The sequence below is a fragment of the Canis lupus genome, chromosome 37, assembly GCF_003254725.2.
Source record: "Canis lupus dingo isolate Sandy chromosome 37, ASM325472v2, whole genome shotgun sequence".
NCBI lineage: Eukaryota > Metazoa > Chordata > Mammalia > Carnivora > Canidae > Canis > Canis lupus.
In genome coordinates this window covers 14411785-14438135 of record NC_064279.1, presented here as the reverse complement: position 1 = coordinate 14438135, position 26351 = coordinate 14411785, and the positions used below count along the sequence as shown (strand labels likewise).

The following is a 26351-nucleotide window of genomic DNA, read 5'->3' as shown; positions in this document are numbered from 1 at the left end:
TGTGGTGGATGCCATGGGGTGGCTCCCTATAAGCTACTTCCAACTCCTTTCTCCTTTATCTTTGTTTATTGAAGATGAAATACTATTTCTCAATACTCTCTTGCACCTGGAAGAAACTCTAAATATGGTTTTTGCCAGTGAGAAGTTGTTGGGGTCTTCTGGAAAATTTTTTCAAAGCGATAGACTTGACTGGTATAGTCCATTGGTTATTTGTCCCTTTCTCCTTGGAAAGTGGACACAAAGCCCAGAGTCGCAACAGGTTTCATAGCATCATAATGTAACATGAAAAAGTGTTGTAACTACCTGTGAAAGCATAGGAGAAAAATGGAAAGAGGTTACCCAGTGAGGCCCAAACTACCTAAATTCTTTAAAGGATGAGACAAACTTATCAGTTGGGATTTTTTTGTTGTTTACAGCTAAACAGGATATGACTTGACACACTATTGTTAATAACAGCTCTTCTGGGACTCACAGAAATTGCTCTAGTTCATTCAATGGACAACTACTTGAGCTCAAGTCCAAACCAAATAGAGATTCAAGTGGCAGGAAGATAGCGTTAGTTCTGATGACAAGCTTAGGGACATCTAATGGGGTAGGAATGGTTTTTAACAAGCAATTGACAAAAGTAGGTAAATGTGTAATAATTGTGCTCTTTACATATGCAGATGATATGACTGGTCTAAAAGAATCTGAGCTGTTTTCTAGTTTTCATGCCTTGTAAACCTTCATCTTCTTTTTTGTTTCTACTTTCTAATTCTTACGACTGAAATACACCAAGAAGATTGGGCTGGAATTATGAAACAGAATCTAACAGGTTTCCAAACCCTTGACTTTAAGGGTCAACAGCTAGATATAATCAATAGCCTTCTTAAATAGCTTTATTTTGTTCTTAATATATAGCTCAATAAATATATAATATTGTCCAATAATATGTCATCTACTGACCTTCTTAAATAGTTATAGTCAATATTTATTGAACCAGGCATTAGGATAATTTCATTTATTACACAAATAATCCATAGAAAATAGAGTATACTCTCATCCCCATTTTACAGTGAGGAAACTGAGGCTTTAAAAAATTAATATCTTTGAATCAAGTTCCTAGAAAGACCAACCCCCGGTTTCAGGTCTTTCCCAAATTAAGTGCATATGCAATTTTATAATTTTTATAATATATCTTTTATATACCGCTATTCTAATGGAATACATTATACTATAATTATTTGTTTATAAGACAGTTTTAGCTGTTAGACTGAGTTCCCTGAGGTTAAGGATAATTTCTAAACTTCTTTGTATGATCTATGGAACACAGCTCAATGAAAGTTTCCTACAAACATTGGTGAATGCCTGCTGGGAATCAAGGCCACTTAACTGGGATATTGAAAGCAGTGTGCTGTTGGCCACCTTAATTTCACAGCTATAATACGTAAGTCAGTAAGTATTTGACAAACAGGTATTAAGTGCCTAGTCTTATACTGGACCACAGAAATTCTTATTTTGCATAACAGTCTAAATGGACACATTATTTGTGAATATCTGGTAGAGAAAAAAGCTGCAGGATTCACCAAGAACAAGTAATTCCCTTTCTTCTTAGGGTTACTAGATTGATAAATCAAGGGTTTCTCACAAACACAGTACACCTTAATATCACTAAAATATTTGACAAAGTCTTCCACAATGTTCACAGATGAACTAGAGAATGCACACTAAATAATAATAGATGGGATTAATAGTTAACTGAACATCCCAAACAGTGTTGATTAATGGAAGTCTTGAGTGATGAGTTGCAGGGATTATACTTGACATTGATCAACGATCTTATCAAAGACATGGATGAGTCCATAATGATTAAATATGAGGATAGTATAAACCTAGGAAGGATAGCTAATATATTAGAGGACAAAAAATCAATACTTTTAAATATCTTCATTGGCTACAACACTGGACTAAATCTAACAAGCAAATATTTAACTCAGATAAAGAGAGTATCCTATGTTTAAAGAAATAATTATACAAATATAGGATTTTGCACAATATATTTGGGAATATTTGGCTTGATAACAACTTAAAGTAGCAAAAAAAATTAGAGCTTTTAGCTAAAAAGTGCAATGTAAGCCAATAATGACAGTTAATATAAAAGTTAAGGTAGCATTAATAAGTATAACAAATTAAGCTAAAAAGATACAAGAGTCCTGTTGATTTTCTATGCCTTTTTTTCACACTATATCTTAAATATGGTGTCCAATTCTCCATACCATGCTCAATAGAGGGCAATCATAAACGCAATGTACTTCAGCATATTTGGAATATGGCTCCCAAGAAGGCTACAGGTTATAATTTGAATGATTAGGACAACTAGAGGAGTCTATACTCGATAAATAATTATACTTCTCAAGGCTATGTGCTTGTTTTCTCATCCTTGTAAAGCCAGGCCTAAACATAGAGCCTGGCACATACTTGGAGTTCAGTAAATGTTTATTAATGAAAGTAGTCATAGAATCACCTCAAATATCTAAAGGAAGGGATACTAATGAAGCTTAGATTCTGTGTCTTGGTAGGTCAATTCAGGATCTATAGTAAATGTTACATGGAGACAGCTTTTGGGTGCATACAAAGTGAGCACCTCTATATCAATTGAGTAATCTGAAAGAAGAAAAGGATGTCTAACAAATTCTTGTCACCATAAGTATGTCAACATAGGTTAAATGACATCTGTGAGGGATTTTGTGGAGAAGATGCTTCTGATGGATAGGATGTATGACTCGACCCCCTAAAGTCCTATTCAACTCTATGATCTGTCAAATTATTCATTCATTCATTCCAACAGTATTTATTGAGTACAGACTGCTCTGGGGTCTGGTGAACAAAAGCATGCAAGGTCCCTATCCTAATGGAGCCTGAAGTGGAGACAAATGGTCTCCCAAATGGGTTGTGTGCACATTTGAGGGGAAAGAAAATAGAACTATTATTCATCATTTAAAAAAATCTCATTTTAAAAAAGATTTTACTTATTGATTCATGAGAGACACAGAGAAAGAGAGGCAGAGACACAGGCAGAGGGAGAAGCAGGCTCCATGCAGGGAGCCTGATGTGGGACTTGATCCCGGGACTCCAGGATCACACCCTGAGCTGAAGGCAGGAGCTCAACCCCTGAGCCATCCAGGCGTCCCAAAAAATCTCATTCTTCTTTAATTTCTATATTTTATAATATGACCTATAATGCATATAAATAAGGTAAGTAAGTATATGACCCTTAGAATCAAAGGTTCGTATTTTGGCGAATTAACACCCTAAAGCATTTTTATGGTTAGGGCATCTGATCAAACATATCTGGCAACCTCTAGTAAAGAATGTCAAGTAATCATGTGAGTGAATGCAAAACTGCAGCCATGTCAAGTGCCATACACACCTTCTATTCCCCCTACTTGGGGTTGTTCTAAGCTCACTCAAACATAAACCTTAATGTTTTTTTGCTGTGGGAGTCTTTTAATTCCTGATTGTTGCAGTGAGAAATGAGCACATTCTACTCTACACAGCTGTCAGACATTTGGAGATAGGACTCAACCCCTGCTAGATTCAAATCCTGGAAGAACCAGCACCATAAGAATCCAATCCTATGATCCTATCATAGTGCTAGGGATTGGTTTTTAGCCACCATCATTTACAGATGAATCTTTTATAAGCCAAGTTTTTCTTAGAAAGGCTGAAGATTCAGGGCCAAGCCCTGAGAAGCATGGAGGTAAGAGGCAGAAGTTAGTTGTCCCTATTAGGAAGTTACTGTGGGCCACACATATGATGTCCCTGTGACATAGAGATAACGGACAAATAGAGATTTGTTCTATTTAGTGATAACAAAAAATCAAAATGTAAAATTGTATTTAACCATCATAACATGTAAGGCTGTTATGATAATCCTCCTTTAGCAATAAGGAGGTGAGGATAGATTGCCATTCAACAGTAAGCTGAAGTCCAGGATTATGTGTCACATTAGTGAGCCCTCCCTCCCCTACCCTTGTTCCACATCTCAGGATAGAGTCCAAACTCCCCATCAAAGCCTGCCAAGGCTGTATCATCTCCTTTTTGCTCAGCTCTCAGACTCTCCCATTTTTATCTCTTGTCATTTACTCTCTCACTTAGGTTTCTATTTTACTGAACTCTTGTAGTTCCTCTAACATACCATGCTTTCTCTTACCCCTACGTCATTCTCTGTGCCTCCAACACCCCCCTCCCCAGCTCTGGCTGCATCAGTCACCCTATGCTTCCCATATTGTATTCTCATTATGTGTTTGCATAAATGTGGCCTCCAGTGAACCACAAGCTCTATTGAAAAGTACCCATCTTCCTCCTTGTCCCTGATGAACTCTGTACTGAACTCATGTCCTGGCACTTAGACTCAACAAATGTTTGTTGACCTATACACATGAAGATGAAAAATGGCATCTCAGAAAAGTTAACTTACTGAAGGTCATGCAGTAATATCTGGAAGAGGATTGAACTCAGGTCAGTCTCATTCCAAAGTCCAAGATTTAACCTGCCATTAGCATACTGGGAGCCAAACAGATGCCAATCCACCTATCTGGTACTAGTTTCCTTAACTAGGAAATGTGTCGATATAACATAATGGAAGAAGACTGCATAACATAAAGGAATCTAGAATAAAGTCCTTACTCCATACTATGTAATATTGGGCAAGTCACTCAATCTTCTCTGGGCCTTAGTTTCTGCAATGATAATATAAAAGGTTATTCTGGATGGTCTCTGAATACTCTTGTTAACTCTGAAATACAGTTGACCCTTGAACAACACTGGCTTCAGCTGTGCAGGTCCACTTATACAAGATTTCTTTTTAAATAAATACTAAGTACTATAAATGTATTTTCTCTTTCTTATGATTAACATTTTTTTCCTATAGCTTACTTTATTATAAGAATACAGTTTATAATACATATAAAATATGAAATATGTGTTGACTGTTGTTTTGGTAAGGCTTCTTGATCAGATAGTAGGCTATTAGGAGTTAAGTTTTGGGGGAGTCAAAAGTTATATGCAGATTTTTGACTATGCAATGGGGTCATACCCCTAACCCCTGCTTTGTTCAAGGGTCAACTGTATTATTATGTTAGGAACTTCAAAGTTGCAACCTTTTCCATCTGATAATAACAATGCTCTCTTTTTCGCCAAGCTTGCTAAGTTCTTACTGCTTTATCGATGCTCATCACATTGCAATTTCCTTCTGTTCCTACCTAGCTACTGAAATTGTTCTAAATTAATTGAAGACCTCTTAGTGGCTATTTCCTATATCCTCTTCATAGTTCTCTATTGACCTCCCTGAAGTATTTGAAAGGCTCACCTCTATGGTCTCTGCTAAACATCTTTCTCTCAGTTTTAAGTTAAAGTTTTTGGCTGTTTCTTATTTTCTCCTATATCCAATGCCACTTTCTTATTCTAGGCCCTTCCTATCTTTCAATACTGTAATCATACCTTAATTTGCCTTATAGTCTAACAGTCTTCCTCTTTGTCTGCCATCAAACTGGCAGAGCTATTTTCCCCAAATTCAGAACTAACAGCTCATTCCCCAATGATAACACTTTGATGGCTCCCACTGTCCTTGAGATTAACCAATGTATAAATACCCATTGTGCATATATTCCATTCATCCTCTGGAGCCCAGTGTAGATATCACAATTTAAGCATAACTTCAGAACCATTCTTAGCACAGATTTCTAGACAGCTACTACCAATAAGTAAATGTGAACATAAGATGGAAACTATTCATTCATAATGTGCTCTAACCTGCTTTCCAGATGCATTTCCTATTTCCATTACTTTCTTTCCCATCACACTCCATGTTCTGGATGCTTCTGAGCTTCCCTATTATGTCATGCTGTTTCAGTCCACTTTACCCTTGCATATGCTGATTATTCTGTAAGGAAAACAATTTTTCTACCGGATCTGGTCAACATTTACTAATCTACTTCTAGAGCCAGTCCAAATGCTGCTTCCTTTTGAAAAGCCTTCCTGATCAGCAGAATTAGAAAAGCTTCTTTTTCTTCTGTTTACATTATATTGCAATGACTTATTTCCATATATGTTGATCCCCTTCTAACTAGAATATGACTTTCTCTAGACTGGGGCCACTTCTTAATTATCTTTGTATCTTTCCCAGAACTTACTACAGTAACTACAACATGGTAGGTGCCAAAGGAGTGTTTGATGAATGAAAGATCAAACAGTTGACAAAATGAATGACATGCCTCTAATTGTACATAAGATAGGTTTGGAACTCATGGTCGCTGCATATAAACACTGTGTGAGATATGCCCACAGCAACTCTCTTCTTAGATCTCACCTGGTTCCAGGCATACCAGGAAAGTTGAGAACTTCACTGATAAAGTACAGTAATAACAATAATGATGATGATGATTATTGAGTGCTTACTGTGTGCCAAGACAAAAACTGCTCATTTTAAGACTTAAAGAACAAAGAGCCGAACAATCTTTTAATATAATGAAAGAGAAGAGCAGAATAAAGATAATTCTGGTATAAAGCGTCCTACTTTGATCTATTATCCAAAAATATGACAAGTGACTAAAACTCCACTGAAGACAGAACTTTATATCACTTACTAATACAGTGGAGTCAGAGCCAAAGGAAAGACTATCACTTATACATCTGTCTGGGCTGAGGAATAAATAACATTGAAAAAAATATATCATTCTATACTGGCTACAGTTAACATTATGCTAAGAAATTTCTTTACTGGTCAAATCTACATGGGTGAAATTAGCTTAGGATGGGGTCTCCTCATGTTCCAAAGAATAACTATCGGATCTAGAAAAACAAAATAAGCATTAGATGACAAAAATTTGGAAAGTGATAGTGCTGACTCTTTTATGGTCCTTTTAGAGGCTTACAGTGCATGTTAGCATATTGGGGATATGAAGACTGCAGTAAGAAAACCTGCCCAGAGGGGCTTAACCCAGAATTCTCCCTATGAATTTGGCCAGTGAACTTTTTACAAATAGAACGTCTTGTTTTTATTTCCATGGAATTAGTACAGGGAAATATTGGCTTTGGAGGTTCTTAGAAATAGTCCCTCTGTGCTGAGATTCTAGCAGTGGGCATATGCAAAGGAGATTGCTATGAAGACCTGTCTGATTTAGGGAAAGTAAGATTGGCTTTGGTCCGGGCCAGAAGAGGCTCGTAAGTGGTATTATCATTTCAATTATAAAAATTCAACCCTAGATGAAGGCTTAAAAGAAAAGGCTAACTCTTAATCAGTCGTTTGAATTAACAGTTTAGTTATTGGGGCTGTCTCCCACAGTCATAGGAATTTATATTTTCATTTTATCCCAAAGAAAAACTTGACCATCTTTCTTTAATACTATCAACCTGGAAGCTTGACAGTAAGGATTAAAAATTGCTCCTTCCTTCCCACTTGGTTATTGGAAAGGCTCTGAAAGGTAATCAGTCTTGCGAAGCTACACTTTACAGTCTGCATAAAAATGCCATGATTTCCCTTCCTCTCCCCAACCTAATTGAAAGTGCATAATATCACCCAGCTGGGGAAATGTAAACGGTAAACATACGCAATATATCATGCTATCGCACAAAAGCTGGTTACTAATAGGGACTGGGTGGTTGTCAGGACCAAAAGAAATCTGGAAAACAAGTCCTTTTTTTCATCTAGAATGAGAGCTTTGTGTCTGCCACCTTCCCCCTCAGCTCTTTCCTCCAGAATTCAAGCTACAGTCAGATTAAACCAAGGTCAGTAGACTCATTCCTTGCGTGTGTAATTCTAGGGCTCACCTAACAATGTATATTGACTAAAACTCTCTTATATCACCCTTTCAAGAAATGAAACATTTTATTTGTGGCAGGAGGTGGGGTGGAAATCATTTTGTTCCCTACCTACTTCAATTGTACTGACAGATGGTCTTATTATCTCTTTCCTTAGCTGCTAAGCCTAAGGATCCTTGGCCTTGTCACCTCTTATCTTTCTCTACTTCATCAAACTCCTATTGCCAAGATTATCTCCTTTTTTTATCTCTGATCATCCATGAACATCCATACAGGATCACATTTTCCTTGAGTGTAAAATCCCAACCTTGCTTTTCAAGGTCCTCTGCACCTCTGTGGCTCAATATAACTCCAGCCCCATTATACCTATGTAGAGGCCGCCATTCTCTTACTCCTCACCCTCCAGTGTCATGACATCTTCTTGAATAAATCTTTCACAGGAAGACTTTTAGGAGAAAGGACAATATTCCTTCAAAGTTTCCATCATTAGTTCTCTGCCACAATACCCTTTCAAAAACTTCTCCCTGTTGCATCATGAACTCAATGACTACCATTCATTCATGCCACCTTATAACTGGCTATTTTGTTTTATTTTTGGTGGCTGATACCTTCTGGCGGGGGGGGGGGGGGGGTGTGTCAAAGCATAGCTTTTACCAAAGTGACTATCCCCTTTCAGTTTTAATAGATTACAGGATATATTTTTATTGGCTTCAGCAGTAGAGATGATTTGAAACTTACTGAATTAAAACTCTATTTGTCTTGCAATAATTTATATTACCTGTCAACTGGGACTGGTGGATGATATGGTTTGTTGACCTTGGCATAGAGACCCTCTAAGTGGTCCCTCTCTGGAGACAGTGGACGGCCATCCCGATGGTAAGCCAGTGGTCCAGCCCGAGGTGGAGATGGTGACCTATAGACACTTGGGGAGGCACATGGTTCCCGGAAGTGGTTCACTCTGGCATAGTTGGGGTCCATTTCATCATCATCCATATCGTGCAGTGATCCAATTGCACCAGTAGCATAATCAATGAGACCTCTCGCCTGCTTTTCCCTTAGTTCCTGATGTTTTGCTCCAATCCTGAAAAAAATATAAAACAGGTAGCAGAGACATATGTGAACCTTATGTGATAATCCAACAACAGACTCTCCTGAATCTGCTGATTCTTCCTAGTCAGAGATTCAGCTGGTACTCTCCTGTTAACCCAACATCACACCATGTAGAGATGTCAATGGCATACCCATGGGGTTGATTTTACATTTCTGACCTTTATTTGTTATGGGGTCTTTACTTTTAAAGCAATGCTATAGGTATTTTGACATCTTGTCCACCGATGCCTAGGCAAACTGCAGAGTCAGAGGCTGATTCTCATTAATGTTCCCTTCCTACAAACTGGAAGTGCCTATGGGAACAGTATGTCTGTGCTGTGATAAGACAAAGTCTTCCTGGGAGAGGGATGCATGTTAAAGAGCCCATCAGAATCACATACTTGGGCTATGATTTCACTATTTGGTACCCAAGAGGTCTAGTGTATTCTTTTAAAGGAAAGAGCTTGCAAAAATTGATTTAAATATGAAAAAGAAATACAGAAGCTTTCTGGTCACTAAAAGCAGTGGGATACGAGGTAATTTATGAGAGACTCTAAGTTTTTTGGTTACACAAATGGGGATCATTGTGTCTCATTATACAGGGGCTGGGACAGAGTAAAATAGTGAAGAAATTAATAGGCTCCTGACAGAGATGAATTGGCACATATAAGTGAATTAAACATTACTGGCAGGACTCCACGGCGCTCAAGCCTTAAGTGGTATTACAAAATGCTACTGCTAATCAGTGTACTGCGTAGACTGCTGGGAATGAGAGTAGAAAAAATATACCTAGGTGGATTCCAAATCCATCTGAATTTTAAGAATTTGACATTTAATCTGGAAAGTGTTAGAGCAGCTCTCCTAAATTCTCAGTTACGTGTTAGAATGGAAAGGTCACTGTGGCATCTTATTGGACAATGGTGATGCGATGGTGTCAGGAGGTGTTCCGTGCTAATGAGGAAAGAAGGTAACTTTCCATCACTGGGCAAAAAGGGTGCACTCTGTATGCACTAGGAGAGAAGGCAGGCAATGCTGGCTCAGGCAGCGAGAGGAAGAACTCAAGAGAGGATGGGACAAGCTTGGATCCTGGGCTCTGAGAATAGAAGAAGGCTGTGGGCTAGAAGGGAAAGATCTGTACATGCCTGGACGCATTTATAGAAAGCTTGGATGCGTTAAAAAAAAACAAAAACTGAATTCTCTCAGTACCTTCTCTTCAAGCAAAAACAGCTGTTTTTGCACATGGCAGCTAGCTTTATTTTACAGAACATCAAACTCTTTGTAAAAATCTTTAAAAGCCATCATCTTTATCTTTCAAGGTATTTTCTCTTTTGGCAGAACAGCTTTTTTTTTTTTTTTTTTTTTTTTTTTAAGTGGAGAAAAAGCAAGGGAAAAAAAACATGAAGAAGAACGTATAGACAGAAATCCAGCTTCTATCCCCAAGTCACAACAGATGAAAATAAATGCCAGGATACATTATTGTGTATCTCTTTGACTAAGTCAAATCATGTACCCTACACATAAGTAATTAGAAGAATTTATATTTTTGTAAAGAGGAACTTGAATCTCCAAGGGATTTTGAATGAAGATGAAAGGAAGATTACACGGTAGGGTACCTGTTAAGAAGCCCTGCCTGTCCTCTTTCAGGGCACATTAGCTCTAGATTCACGGATGTTTGTTTTGAATCTTTTTTTTTTTTTTTTTTATAAAGAAGATAACTTGCTCTGTTCTGCAACAAAACAGTCCTTTCAGGGACAGTGCAGACTGGATTATCAGAGAACACTCGCTGCACTACGATGATAGGGATGGATTTCCATTGCAAAGAGAGCGCAGTACATCAATAAAGTCAGGAGGTGGGATTCTGTGTGGTTACTATGCCTCCTGAGCGCGATGCCTTCATGAGAAATCATTCAGCAGAAAGATGAACATCTCGCGGTTGCTGCATAAAGCTACACTTGTGCATTAATGAAAGAAGAAAACACCAAGCCTGGTTTTTAAAAGTCACAGAAATAGAACACCAGTATCTGTGTTCCTTATCTCATCACTTCTCTTTCTTAGAGGTTTTCTCATTAATTAGGCTTGCTGGGTATGTAAAGATTCTCAGATGAAAAGTACTCCGCATATGCAAAGCAGTATTTTATCTTGCATTTTTTCTTTCTAAAACAAAACTAAATTTCTCCTTGATCCTCTCTGCACCACTGAGTGTTTCAGTAACTAATTTCATATTAATCACTCAGTAGGTGAAATAATAATTTCTCTGAACCGTCATTATTATGCCATATATCAGGGTCTCTGTGTGTGGGGGAGGACAAGGCAATCTGAAAAGGGGTGTATGGGGGCAGAAGAGATTCTCTCCAGAGAGGAATGTTAAGGAAATAGATTTTGTTTTGTTTTGTTTTTGGTTGCTCTGACATCTCTCTGCCCCAATTCAGTGTGAGAATTCTAATTGTTTATAGTCATTTCCTCTTAGAGGTCTTCTTATCACTGGGAACTCAACCTGTTAAAATGTCTATTTTTCAAAATAACTCTTGATAATATATCCTTTTTTGAAATAGAATTTTTCAGATTTTATTTATTTATTTGAGAGAGAGAGAGAGAAAGAGAGAGAGAGTATGAGTAGAGAGAAAGGGTAGAGGGAGAAGCAGACTCTCCATTGATCAGGGAGCTCGATGTGGGTGGGACTCGATCCCAGGATCCTGGGATCCTGACCTGAGTCAAGGGCAGACATTTAACCAATTGAGCCACCCAGGTGCCCGATAAAATATCTTTTTTATTGGATGGTACCACCAGCTTCCCCAATCTCCCCAGCACTGTGCTTTTGAGTTGTTTAAATTTCTTCTCTTTCTTTCCTTACAAAAGCATTGTTGTTTCTTTGTTTCCATTATAACTCTTGGATACTCTCTTTTATTTCCATTTCTTGAGATAAATTCTAGTATTCAGACTACACTGCCCAGCTCTGCACTGTCCAATATGGTGGCCACTACCCATATGATGTTGTAGACATTTAAATTAGAATTAGTTACAGTTAAATAAAATGTAAAATTCAGCTTCTTGATTTCATAAACCACATGTCGATAGCTCCATGTGACTTTTGACTATTATATTGGACAATGCAGATAGATACAGATTCATCATTGCAGAAAGCTCTATTGGACTGTGCTGGCTTAGATTATTCTAACACTTTTTGGTATGTCACCTCGTCCCATTCTAATCTATACCTTAAAAGTCTGTTGGGTCATCTTCCCTAAAGAACATTTACATCATATCTCTGTCAGATCAAGGATCCCTAACAAGAGATTATAGTAAATGATGGAATAAGAGTATGGTTACTCTACTTGCCTCTCTCAAACTCTAAATGAATGAACAATTGAGAAATTGGGAAGAAAAAAATTCCATCTGCAATGGAATTCAAAAATGAACTAATAAATTCATTTTCATAAATCTTCCACCATACAATGAAATTTGGACTCAACCCAAAAAGGGAGAGTTCATTAAGAGTTGATAGATGCCTGCGTCTCTAGCAGGGTATACATTTCACTGAAAGTAGGATCAAGACTACAGAAAACAAACTTTTATTTAGAAAAAGATAATTTGAAAGCAAGTGTAGGATCCTTCGGAATTATGGGGTAAATCCTTGTGTGGTTCCAACATAAGACTGGAAGAGAGATATTCCTCTGATTATATACATATATATATATATATATATATATATATATATATATATATTTCCTCTTACACTTCATAGAAACTTCATAGAGTAAAAAGAGAGAAGAGAAAAGAAGCTCCAACCTGTCCCATAGCTAAAAGGCAGAATCATCAGAGCAGAGATTAAACAAACATAAACTCATCAAAATAATACCAATAATCTAAGAGGCTTCACTAAGCAAGCTGATCTCTTTCAGCTTGATCTGCTCTCCCCAAAATGGAAGACTATGGAAAACAAGCCCCCAGGGTGTGCACCCAGCAGATGTGGCAAGAAGATATTTTGAAAGAACATATGGAATTGAAACTGCTGGTGACCTTAGGTCTCTATTTCCCCCATGTCTCAACACTACATTTCAGCACAGATTTTTTTTAAAAAAATTAAACATGAAATTAATTTAATGGGTCATAACAAATATTTGAAAAATACAATAAAAGAGAAAATATTACGGGTTATTGCATGTAGTATGCATAAGTAATGTTTCAAGAAGGAGAAAAATCAAGTCATCTAAATTCAGGCAAATTCAGGCCAGCCTCAAACACAAATAAAGCCAAAAGAATAGTTCTTAGACCTTTTAAGAGAATAGAGCTTGTTGACCCACTGTGAAAAACTACTTAATAATTAAAAACAGCCAAAAATTGAGTCAAAATGAGGAATTCAACTTGATAGGGCTACGAAATGAGAGGTGTGAAGGTAAGCAGTACTTTAACCTTAGGTTAAAGGTTAAATATTTGTAGCAACATAATTACAGAAAAACATAAATATGATAAACTCTGATAATATAAAAATAATAATCATTAGTGAAAATCAGAAACCAATAAGGATGTTTAGGATAAAGTGCTAATAATATTCAGCTGTATTCATTTCCTCACTTTTTTAGAGCAGCTATCAGTAGTGACTTGAAAGTTGATAAATCAGGAAACAGAGCATAGTATATTAAATATTACTACAAAAAGCTACTAAAACAACAAATTATCAGAAAATAAATGTTATGAAAGTAAACTCCAACCATATAAAAATAGAAAACAGAGGGTGTCTGGATGGCTCAGTAGGTTAAGCTGGTTGGCTCAGTTGGTTAAGCTGGATTTGGGCTCAGGTAATGATCTCAGGGTTGTGAGATGGAGTCCTGTGTCAGGCTCTGTGTTCAGTGGGGAGTCTCCTTGGAATTTTCTCTTTCTCACTCTGCTCCTCTCTACACTCACTCTCTCTCAAATAAATATATAAAATCTTAAAAAAAAAAAGAAAAGAAAATGGAAGCAGTAAAAAAGTAACAAAGTCAGATGATCAGATTTATCTTTTATGACAATAAATGAAAATAGAGTAAATGTCTTTATTGTGACTAAAGAATCCCAGATATGATAAAAAAAGAAAAACATATTATATGTTATCAAAATAATGAAAAAATGAGGAATAGCCTAAATGTGCAGTAATAGGGGACTTAGGAAAGACATATGGTACAACTAAAAAATATGGTCATTCTATTCCCATACTCAAAGGAAATAAGCTACACATACAGGCAAAGATAGATATAGACATTTGTATGATATATTACATATTGCTGATATGCATAGAAAGGGTCTGGAAAGGTACAAGAAAATTCATAATGGTGATTGCCTCTGGAAAGTGGAATTGAAGGTACACTATTTGAATTTTTATATCATATGTTTTTAGGATAATTTAAGAAAAATTCAGAAATCAAAAAAAGTCCCTTATAACTACATTTTGACTGTTACAGTGAATCAAAACTTAAAAAAAAAATTAAACAGGCAATAGGCAGTGTTTGTCTTGGAAACCTGATTTTTCATGATTCCATTATCGACCCAGTTATGACCATTTTCTTCAAATTACTGTTCATTGAACATTTGTTTGGTCCCTTTCAAAACAACTGTTTTTCCCAAGTACTCATTCTCCATTAATCAAATATTTGACTAGTTTTTCTAAAATAAAGATTTAACTTTATTCATTTGCAGTGCATTTTAAACTCTTCTACAGCTCCATATAGATCTCAACAATTCTCTTCAACCCATATATTGAGTAATTCTCTATCAATCTGTAATTGTTATATATTACTTTTCAGAACAAACAAAAACATTTTTGATTTATTTCTACACATCCTGCTTCCAGAACTAGAGTACAAGCTCCTTGAGGGTCATGCGAGTTTTCTTTCTGTTAATTTGGCTAATTGATTTATTCACTCATACTGATATTATATTGAACAGCAGAAATTAAAAAAAGAATTCAGTCCTTGACTCATTATCAGGGAGTCAGAAACAACTAACTATAATTCAATGGGGGAAAACAAAGATACAAATGTACAAATGGTCAGAGTCAATTCAGCCTAGGGTTATCAAGGAAGAATCATGAAGGTAGTGCCACATGAACTAGGTTTTGAAGGAACTTGGAGAAGAGATGTAGGAAGGATATGAGGTATTCCAGTCAGAAGGAGGGATTACAAGCAAAGGGGGCATGGGAGTGCATGTTTACTGAATGCTAGGGTGTAAGTCTGATGTGATAGAACAAAATGGTTTGAGTTATCTACCTATAGCTTCCCCACAAAAGGAACATATTTAGTAAAAGTTGTTGGCAGATTTCTGTAAGACTTAATGTAAGATGAGTTTAACATTTAAAATTTTGTTGTACCTTTTTAAATTTGTTTGTTTACCCTTTATTTACAAAATGAAACAAAGATACAGACATTCATGCAATACAAATCTATGGATCCAAGAGCTGCTATAAAGTAAACATGTCTGTAACTATCAGTGAGGTCAAGAAATAGCAGGATACCCAGGGGTCTCTTCAACACTTCTACATTTCTATATTATATATGTATCTCCTTTCTTCTACAGTAAGAATTCTGCTCCTCAAGACACAGGGAATACTAGAACTAAATATTCGATGATTACAACTTGCTCTACTCTGTACTATATAGATGACAGTTTCACAATAGCAATACCAAATTCTACCATAAACAAAAGGATTATTTTTTATTTATTTATTTTATTTATTTATTTCTTAAGATTTTATTTATTTATTCATGAGAGAGAGAGGGGGAGAGAGAGAGAGAGAGAGAGAGAGAGGCAGAGACACAGGCAGAGGGAGAAGCAGACTCCATGCAGGAAGCTGGATGTGGGACTCAATCCCGGGACTCCAGGATTACACGCTGGGCCGAAGGCAGGCGCCAAAACACTGAGCCACCCAAGGATCTCTGATTATTTTTTAAAAAGATTTTATTTATTCATGAGAGACACAGAGAGGCAGAGACATAGGCAGAGGGAGAAGAAGGCTCCCTGCAGGGAACCCAATGGGAGACTCAACCCTAGGACCCTGGGATCATGACTTGAGCCAAAGGCAGATGCTCAACCACTGAGCTACCCAGGAGTCCTCAAAATTATTTATTAAAAGGAGTTAAACTCCTCTTTTTATACGCTCTTCATTCCTCCATTTTGTAACTGCATTATACCTACATTGTTAAAGCATATAGCAGTTATATGCTAGAATTCAACTCTCATTTAACTCTCATTCATCTCTGATCATTACAAGTAACTATATATTTAATATACTAAAATAAATGTATATTTAATAAGGATGAAAAATCCTAATGTCAATGAATATGCAGTCATCTACTAGATTCCTCAGGAAGAACTCATGGGACAGTGTTTCTTCAGTTGGTAACAGTATGTCTTTTATATTTGACAGCCACTTTTGCTGAATATAAAATTATCCACCTTTCCCCTTGGGTACTTAAAATATGTGACACCATTTTCTTATGACAAAATGTTGCTGTTGAAAAGCTGGATGATAATCTAATTTTATTTCTCTTATAAATTACTTTAGTAACTTACTCTTTTCACTTATCTTGTCATATTCTTTTCTTTAAAGTCTAGTGATATTACTTAGAAAAGTTTTTCTGGGTTGATAATGCTTTCAATATATACTTTTAAGTATATTTGTTTGACTAGGGCAGTTTTCTTAAGTTATAGTTTTTATTGTTAATGTTGTAGGATACAAATTGCATATAGAAAAGTTTATTGTATTTCTATGTACTAGTAGTGAACAATTAGACAACAAAATTAAGAGAATGATACCATTTACAATGGGATTAAAGAACATTACAAACTTAAAAATACATTTAACAAGAGATGTGCACATCTCCTACCCTGAAGACAATAAAATACTTGAGAGAAATTAAATAAGATCTAAATAAATGGAGAGTTCTAGCTTGCTCATAGATCAGAAAAGTCAATATTGCAAGATGTCAATTCACCCAAATGAATAGATCAATGTCATGCCAATCAAACTCCTCTCAGGTTTCTTTTCTTTTCTTTTTTCAGGTTTATTTTCCAAAGATTACTGATGTAATTTTAAAATGATTTTGAAGGTGAGGATGAAAGAATAGCCAAAATAATTTTGAAAAATAAGAATAGGTTGGAAGATTTATAGTACTGGCTTTAAGACTTACTATAAATCTTCAGTAATCAAGGCAAAGATTAGACAAGTAGGTGAATGAAATAGAAGACAGAGTCTAGTAATATACATATTTGGTGAAGTGATTTATAACAAACATGCCATAACAATTTGATTTAGAAGGGAGAATCTCTGGAAAATACATAAGGGAAATCCATAAGGGAAACAAGAACTTTGGTTCTTACATTTTATCATAACAAAAATCAATTTAAGATGGAAGATAGGCATGAACATAAAGTTTACAACAATAAAGCTACTAGAACAAAATAAATGAGAATATCTTCATAGCCTTGGGGTAGGCAAATAGTTTCTAGAGAAAACATGGAAAGCATGGATCATAAGAGAAAAAATGGGTAAGCTGAATTTCACCGAAATTAAAAACTTCTCATTAACAAGCATCAAGAAAATGATGGGCAAACGAGAGAAAACATTTATAGCACACATATCTAATGAGGAATTTATATAAAAAATACTTGCAGCTTAGAAACAAAAAAGAAAAATGACCCAGTTAGAACTGGGCAAAAGATTTATTTATTTATTTATTTATTTTTTATTTTTTTAATTTTTATTTATTTATGATAGTCACAGAGAGAGAGAGAGAGGCGCAGAGACACAGGCAGAGGGAGAAGCAGGCTCCATGCACCGGGAGCCCGATGTGGGATTCGATCCCGGGTCTCCAGGATCACGCCCTGGGCCAAAGGCAGGCGCCAAACCGCTGCGCCACCCAGGGATCCCTGGGCAAAAGATTTAAACAGATACTTTACAAGGGGAGATCTAGAAATGTGCAATAAGCAAATAAAAACATTCTGAACATTTTAAGTCATCAGCGAAATGCAAATTAAAACCACAATGAGATACCTTTATCAAAATGAAAAAGAATGACAACACCAAATGCTAGAAAAGATGGGGAGCATCCAGAACTTTCATATATTGCTGCCAGAAATATGAAAAATGCAATCCTTTTGGGAAAAGGTCTGGGAGCTCCTTATAAAACTAGACATGCACCAAAGCTATGACCTAACAATTCACCTCTCAGGTACTTTAACAAGAGAAACAACAACAGAGGTCCACAAAAATCATTGAAGAATGTTTGGTAACAGCCTTATTCATCATAGCAAGAAATGGAAATAAGATGTCCATCTGCAGGACAATGGATAACCAAACAATGGTATATTCATACAACAGAATATAAATCATCAACAATGACAAAAAAAATAAGCTACTGAAATAACAACAGGGATGATCTCAAAATTATCATGCTCAGTGAGAGAAGCTGAACACACGCACAAAAGCTCACTACATAATTCAAATTATAAGAAATTCTGGATCAGGCATAGCAATCAGAAAGGTTGCTTCCCGGAGTAGGGCGTGTACTGAATAGGGAAAGGCAGGGGGATGAGAATGGGAAACATTCCAGGGTGAGAGAAATATTCAGTATATATTCATCAAGATAGAATATATTCTTCTGTTTATATGAGACCTAAATATTTCACTGTATGCAAATTATACTTCAATTAAAAAAAAACCCTTAAAACAGAAAATAAAAATTAAGGCAAAAATGCTTATGATGCTATTTATACCTTTTAAAATACATATGATAGAATCTAACAAATTAGGAGCAATCAATTCTAAGTTTACTTATATTTAATTCTTTCCCTTTTAAATACCTTACCTAAAAGTAATTTTTATCATAACAAATTAAGACAATGGGTGTGATTGCTGAGAAAATATTTTAATTGCTTAAGAAAATACATCTTCTTTTCACTTCTGAAGTACCAATTTATAAGGCAGCTATTGATTTTGATAAGTACATATTATTCTTATTGATCCATAAACACATCCTCTAAAGACCAGACAACTTGTTTTCAGTCTGTTACAAGTTTCTGCATTCATCATTCAATAAACATTTGTCAGGCACCTGCGTGTTTTAGGTTTTGTTCTTGATGCTGAGATTGAGCAGTGCATAGAAGTCCTTGTCTTTGTAGAATTTACACTCTAGCTAGGGGAGGCAGAAGCAGACAACAAGTTACCTAGGCAAAATAAAAAATGTCAGCTGGCAATATGTGCTATAGGGGAAAATAGGACAGACAAAGGTGCAAAGAGTATTGGGGTAGAGTGGGAGGGTTACACTTCTAAATATGTGGTAAGGTAATGTGTGGGAATATTGATTAAAGGCTTGAAGAGGAGCATAAAATGTTTGCAGGTAGCTGGGGAAGTATATTTCAGGCAGAGGAGACAGCAAGTACAAAGGTTCTGAGGTAGGCAAGTGCCAAAAACAAGGAGGCCAGTGTGAGGGAGTGAGGAGTCAGAGGGCCAGGGAGGAAATCAGGACTGAGATCATGTAAGGCCTTGAGATCCATACTGAAGACTTTGGTTTTTACTCTCAGTGAGGTAGGAAGCCAATGGGAGGCTTTAAGCATTGAAGTGATATAATCTGACTTGCGTGTCAAAGGAATCTCTATGTTAGTGCTATGACTGAGAAGATGGTGGGGGTGCTAGGCTAAAAAAAGAGCCATGAGAACCAGGTGGGGGCTATCAAAATAATCCAGGTGAGAGATGGTGGCATGGATGATGGTGTAGCAGTGGAAATGGTAAGACTGGTTGATCTAGGGCTAAAAATAAAGGTGAATTAAAAAAAAAAATCCTGTAATGAAGATTGCCCTCCCAACACTCCAAATCAGAGAGGTGGCCCTACACACAAGAGTCCATCCTGTCTAGTATTTCATCTATCCAGCAGGAAGAACAGACACGAATAGTATTTGTGATGAATTTTCCCACAGTTATGAAACTCACTTCCCACAAGGCACACAAATCTCATTATCTTTTATAGATGAGGAAACCAACATTCAGAAGGGTTAGATGTTTTGCCAGAGACCATGTATAAGTAGCAGGAATTGGATTCTTGAATTCCACCTAGGTGCTTGACTTCAATATGAACATTTCTTTCATTTATATTAAGTACAAATAATCTAAACATGATCACATTAAAAATTATATAGCGAAAACTTTCAGATACCCCAAAGTACAGATTGTAGTGCAATGAACCTCCATACACCTATTATCCCATTCTGTGTTCAATACAATATTTAAGGATGTTGCCACTGTTTTCATCTAATTTTTCTTTTTAAATTTTTTTTGCTATTTTGAAAGCAAATCCTCATCATTTATTCTCTATATGCTTCAGAAAACATATCACAAAAAATCTTGAACATTTTATTACATGACAACGCCATTATCAACTTAAAAATTAACAATATTCCTTAATGTCATCTAAATACCTCGTTAATGAACTAATTTCCCCAAGCACCTAAAACATGTCTCTTTCTCCCTGGATTTATTTGAATCAGGCTCCAAAAACTACCCACACATTACATTTGGTTATGTCTCTTAAGTCTCATTTCCTGTAAAGAACTATACTTTTTCTTTTTTAATTATTTCATGAATTGTTGCAGAAACCAGGCAGATTGTCCTGTAGGTGGTCCCACATGCTGGATATGTTTCCCTCCTTGTGTTGCGATTAAACTTATTCCTCTATTCCCCATATTTCCTGATTACGAAAAGTAGTTCCAGAGCCACAATGCCCAGTAGGTCTTTCTGCGATGATGGGAATGTTCATGTTATATGTGTGCTGTTTAATACAGCAGCTGCATGTGGCTACTGAGCACTTGAAATGTGGCTACAGGGCAGCCCGGGGTGGGGGGTCAGTGGTTTAGTGACCAGGGATCGAGTCTCACGTTGGGCTCCCTGCATGGAGCCTGCTTCTCCCTCTGCCTGTGTCCCTGCCTCTCTCTCTGTCTCTCATGAATAAATAAATAAAATCTTAAAAAAAAAAATAAATGTGGTTATAGTGACTAAAGTATGAATTTTTAATTTTAGTTAATTTAAATATAAATAATGCATGTAACTATGGCTACTATATTGGACAGTGTCACTGGAGATTTAGTTTCAGGTTCAACTTTTGATGGGAAAGAATACTGTGGTGGGTTGAGTGTTGGTCCCTCAAAAGATGTGTCTACCTGGAGCCTGTAAATGTGACCTTATATTGAAGTTTGATTACCCTGAATTATACAGTAAGCAGAATAAATGCTTAATTCTTTTTAATTGTTGATTTTTCAGAGTAAGTTTACTGCCCTAATAATTCCAATGGTGACCAATGATTTATTAGATATCTTTTTTGGGGGGAGATGAAAGGTTGTGAATATCATTATGAACTCACATTTTTTTTTAATTTTTAATTTTTTGAGGGACAGAGAGAGAGAGAGAGAGAAAAAACATGTATGAGCAATGGAGTCGGGGGGGGGGGGGAAATCCTAAGCAAGCTCCATGCTCAGTTTGGAGCCCAACCTGGGGCCCAATCTTATGAACCTGAGGTCATGACTTGAGCCAAAATCTAATCAGATGCTTAAGCAACTGAGCCACCCAACCACCCCATGAACTCGTATCTTTTTTTTTTTTTAATACATACTTGGTATTTTTAATCAATTGCATTCCTTTTTTTTTTCAATTGCATTCCTTACTTTTTTTATTGCACACCCTGTTCCATATTTAGTCAATGGAAACTGCTTTATATTGGCTCCTTTGTCCTTTTGACTTGACCTAATTGTCTTTGATACTTCTTTGCTTTTTGACAAATAAGTTGTCCCAGCTTCATGTTGAGTATCTTGTGTTCCTATCTTGGAAGCAGCCATTTCACCCAGGCACTCAATCTGTCTAGTAGGAAGTGATATCCAGAGCACATAACCTGAGCTCTAGGAAGCTCACTGCCATTGCATTATCATTGCTTGCCTTTTCTATGGATAGAGTTAGGAAATACAAATACCTCTTTCCAAAAAAAAATCTCAAATTCATACTGCTCTTTCCAATTCAAAGTAAACATTATGGAATCATTACTTAACTTTTAAAAGTTTGTATTTATTTGTTTTCTTTAAATGAAGAATCATGATTCTTAATACCACTGACAACATTATTTGTATTATATATACAGTTTTAAATACATAGCCTTAAAATAATGCCAATGTTACTAAAAGATCATTGAATGAAGTTTAAGATGTTTATAGCTCCATTTTTTTTGTTAGGACATATCCCACTAAATAGGTAGAGTCAAAGTGCTGTATTATAATATCCCTTTAATTCTTTTTCCTGAGTTAACTATGCAGCCAGTTTGTTTTACAGTTAGGTTGTTTTAGTTAGTTTATTTTCAATTCTTAAAGATTGCCTTTTTTTCCTTTTGATTTAATTTCATTTGTTAGATAAATTTACATTTCCAAATTCAACTATATGGAATATACAGTTACATAGCTTTCAAGTTCTCTCTAGCCTAAGCAATATAACTATACTTTATTCAAATGAAAGCAAACATGTTTACATATCTATGTTCCTTCTTACTCATACATTTCCCCTATATTTTGCTTTTTCTCATAGCAATATTCAGAAGACAACTCCATATTAGTGAACTGAGATCTTCCTCATTTTAAAAAAGTTTCATAATAGTCTACTGTTTCTGCTTCTGTTTCTCTAATGAGTCCCATATTTTTGAATATTTGGGTATTTCCAATCTTTCACCATTGGAAATAATGACATAATGACAAATCTTATGCAAAAGTAAGTCTACATTTTTGCTATTGCCACTTTAGGATGAATTCACAGAAGCAGTATTGTTGGCTCAGAGAGAAACTCACATATAATGTTCCCAGATGATGACACATTTCCTTCCATGCTTGTTCTCTTTGCATTAACGACTTGTAGTGTAGGAGGATGTCTTCCCCTACCATGTTACCAACAGAACATGTTGTCGAACTTTGGGATATTTTATAAACATAGGTGGAAGTGATAGTTCAGTGAAGTTTTAATTAGCCTGTGTCTTATTGCATGATGCTGAGTGTCTTTTCCTATGTTTAAGGGCCATTTTCATTTCCTCTTCTGTAAGCTGTCTATATCTTTTTCTGATTTTACTATCAGAGTGTCATTTTCCTCCTCAATTTTTCAAAGACCTTTGTATAGTAGTGATATTAGCATTTTATGTCACAGATAAAGATATTAGCACTTTATCTGTGATATAGATTGCATGTATTTGTGAGCCTATTATTTGCCTTTCATGAGTCCACTTAAACATTACTGATCAGTATTTCATACTTTATACTTTACCCTCAGAACCTCTATGAAATACTGTTACTCTTGCCTGTTGTTTCCTGCTCAATTTGTCTCCTGCAGAATGTATCAACAGTACATTTCTGACTGACCTGACTCATGCTGGGAAGATGTAGGCATGGACATGCTCTTTGTTACTACCGTCTGAACCCAAACAACAGAGACAGAGATGAATAGACAGTAGAAGAGGAGGCTTGCTACCTATAGTGGTGATAGTAGTCGAGGTCAGCGAGGGTTTTTCATGGGAGAGCTATGGGGTAAAAGAAGTAGTACCATTAAAAGAGATTATAAACTACCTGCTGTACAGCTTTCTTTTTTGACAGTGGAGATAATTTGTCCTGCTATCATTCCTGCTCTTATAATAGAAGCTGCAATTAGGTCACTACAATTATCTTTTGTTCCAATGACCAGGCCGAGTTTCTTCAGCTTTTCCTTATAAATGCTGTTTCAAAGCTGCAAGTGTACCTGGCCAAGAACAATTACAGCTTATTATTGCTATTATTGTTACTATTATTCTTCTCACCAGCCAATATAGAGTTACAGGCAGCCTTTGTGATCAATGTTTCATCTTTTCAACAAAATTGTTTTAACTGCATTAATATTTTTTACCACTTTCTCATTCCTGCCTAGGCATCTGTAATATTTTCTAAATGATCTTCTTTTGTCCTGTCCGTTTTTCTTGTCAGCCTAGACCAGACCTGATGTGGTAAGGGAACCTAGATTGATGGGATAATTTATCATTTCTCTTGAAATAAACAAACAAACAAACAAACAAATAAATAAATAAATTTCTGTATAACAAATTTTATAGTCTACAATACTGACATGCAAATTCTTTAATGCTGTTAATTGAATCTCTCACGTAGACTTTTTCTTCACATTTTTCTTTTTGCGTACACACACACACACCACACTGATTCCTTCACAGTTTGCAGAAACAAATGATGCTATGCTTTGCAGCTATTGTGCCTGAATATTATACATTTGGCTCAGGGTTTGCCAAATGCCAGGAGGCAAAGGGCATGCTGATGCTCATCAAAGCAGGTTGAGGCAGTGAAGTTTGGGAAGCCTATGAAGTCAGGGGTGGCCTCAGAACCTTCTAATTCTGGAGGTCCTTGAGAAGTTAGCTGGTTCTTTGTCCAGGAGGGATGACCACAGAAAAGATTTCCATATCCTACATGGCCCAGAACCAACCAAGTTTCCCATATCAAATGGTTTTTACCTATTTAACATTGAGTATATATTTCATATTACAAAATCAAAGCAGTCATTTTCAATTCCTACTTACCAGATACGCTTTTTACATCAAAGTGGCAAGACTCTTGAGTACCTTCCCCCCACTACTAAATACTACCCTTTCAAGAGACTTGCTGTTCAGTGAAGACTCTCCTATTAATGCAATTTACATTTTCCCTAAATTTATACCTTTCTCAGACCCATTAAACTTTCTCTATTGCTAATGTACTGAGTTCCTGTAATTTGTATTCTCGTAATGTGAACAAATTTCTCAGAAGTGCTTAGTAAACATCCTTAGCTTTCATTGGGAAGTTAGCTCCAAAGAGATGTTCGGAGGGAGGGGGACAAATGACACAGTGCATACTATCTTCTCTGATAATAGTTCCCTTATAGCAATTCTAGACAGTGTCCCTACAAAACGTTTCATGAGGCAATGAAGACATTAAGAGATCCTCCAGATTTCTGGCCAAACTAACACTGAAGAAAGAGCCGTAAGACTCTGCCCTTCAGAAGGCTCTACTGGTTGGATAAAGTTCATAACTTATTGACACACTTTATTCTTACTCTTTATTCTTATTGTTACTGGTGTGTATACGTAACAAAACATAGCCTGATTTATTTTTATAATCCTCAATTCATATGTGTGCCCTATTTGTAGCACTGTGGGAAGCAGAAGGGTAAGTAGGTTTTCTGTATTAAGAGGATCAGGCACTTATTAATCCTAGGGACTGCCAGGGGTGATAGCTGCAAAAATAAATGACTGGCCTTTGACATGATGGTGGTTGTCGTCATATGGAAAAGAATGAGGATAAATCTCTAATGTTGACTACTTGGGGGTATTGGAAATCTACATAAACTTCCTGGAGAGGAAACAGGACAAATACAGAGAATAAAAGGAAACAAGCTACATTTCCTTTCCTTTCCCATCAAACTCTTCTTTTCCTTCCCTTTTGTCACCTGGAATTTCACACCTGGCCAGTGCTCTCCTGGACATATCTTTGATCTTTGTCTCTAAAATCTTGCTCACAATAAAAATGTGCTGAAACATGGGGAACGTGTACATCCACAGGCATATGCTGCTCCATTTCCTCTGTTTTCTCAGCCATGAGTGCCAGATTCCTCAAGGCTGTGAATGTCTGTCCCCAGCTCGCATAGCATCTTTAAAACAACTCTAGACTTATGAAGAGCTCTAGAAGTATTTCTGACCTCCACAGGGCTTGGGAAAAACCTAAATTTTAGGTATGGAGCCATGATTGTATCCTAGATAAGGATGAACACATGCTCTATACCGAACATCTCCATCCAGCCAGTGTGAGAGGGGCACTCTTATTCTAAAAAGTCATATTCCCTGTATGACAGAGAGTTTTGAAAAAAGCTGGAAATACAGTCTTTTCCAACTTATCCTATTTATACAGGATGCTTTAAACAGGTTAGTAAAAATATATTTTTTAAGATTTTATTTATTTGTTTCAGAGAGAGAGAAAGGAGAGAGAGAGAGAGAGAGAGAGAGAGAGAGAGAGAGAGAGAGAATGAGCTGGCGAGGGGCAGAGGGAGGAGGGAAAGCAGGCTCCCCCAGTGAGCAGGGAGCCCAATGCTGGGCACAATCCCAGGACCCTGGGATCATGACCTGAGCTGAAGGCAGATGCTTAACCAATTGAGCCACGCAGACACCTCTAGTAAAAATATTTTATTCAACTACTATATTTCCTGCAGTGTTTGATTGTCATTTTTGACTTTTTAAGATGTGACTTTGTCTTACAGAAACTATAGAGTATTCTCAAAAGTCCAGATACATACCAAAAAATGGAGTCTGTCACTCAGTTTAGGTTTTTTGGTTCCAACATTTATTGCGTATTCATCATGTACTGAAAACTGTGCTAGGTAAATGAGGCCAGGGGACACCTGAGTGCCAGGT

The 26351-nt window shown here is 36.4% G+C and overlaps 1 protein-coding gene across 7 annotated transcripts in view; it reads right to left on the bottom strand.

Moving 5' to 3' along the window:
- The window catches only part of PARD3B (par-3 family cell polarity regulator beta), a 981548-nt gene that overhangs the window by 148594 nt on the left and 806603 nt on the right, over nt 1-26351 (bottom strand). For all 7 annotated transcript variants that reach the window (XM_049106749.1, XM_049106751.1, XM_049106755.1 and 4 more), the window contains one exon: nt 8579-8881. In XM_049106749.1, the coding sequence (XP_048962706.1) occupies nt 8579-8881 (303 nt within the window). The remainder of the gene's footprint in view (nt 1-8578; nt 8882-26351) is intronic.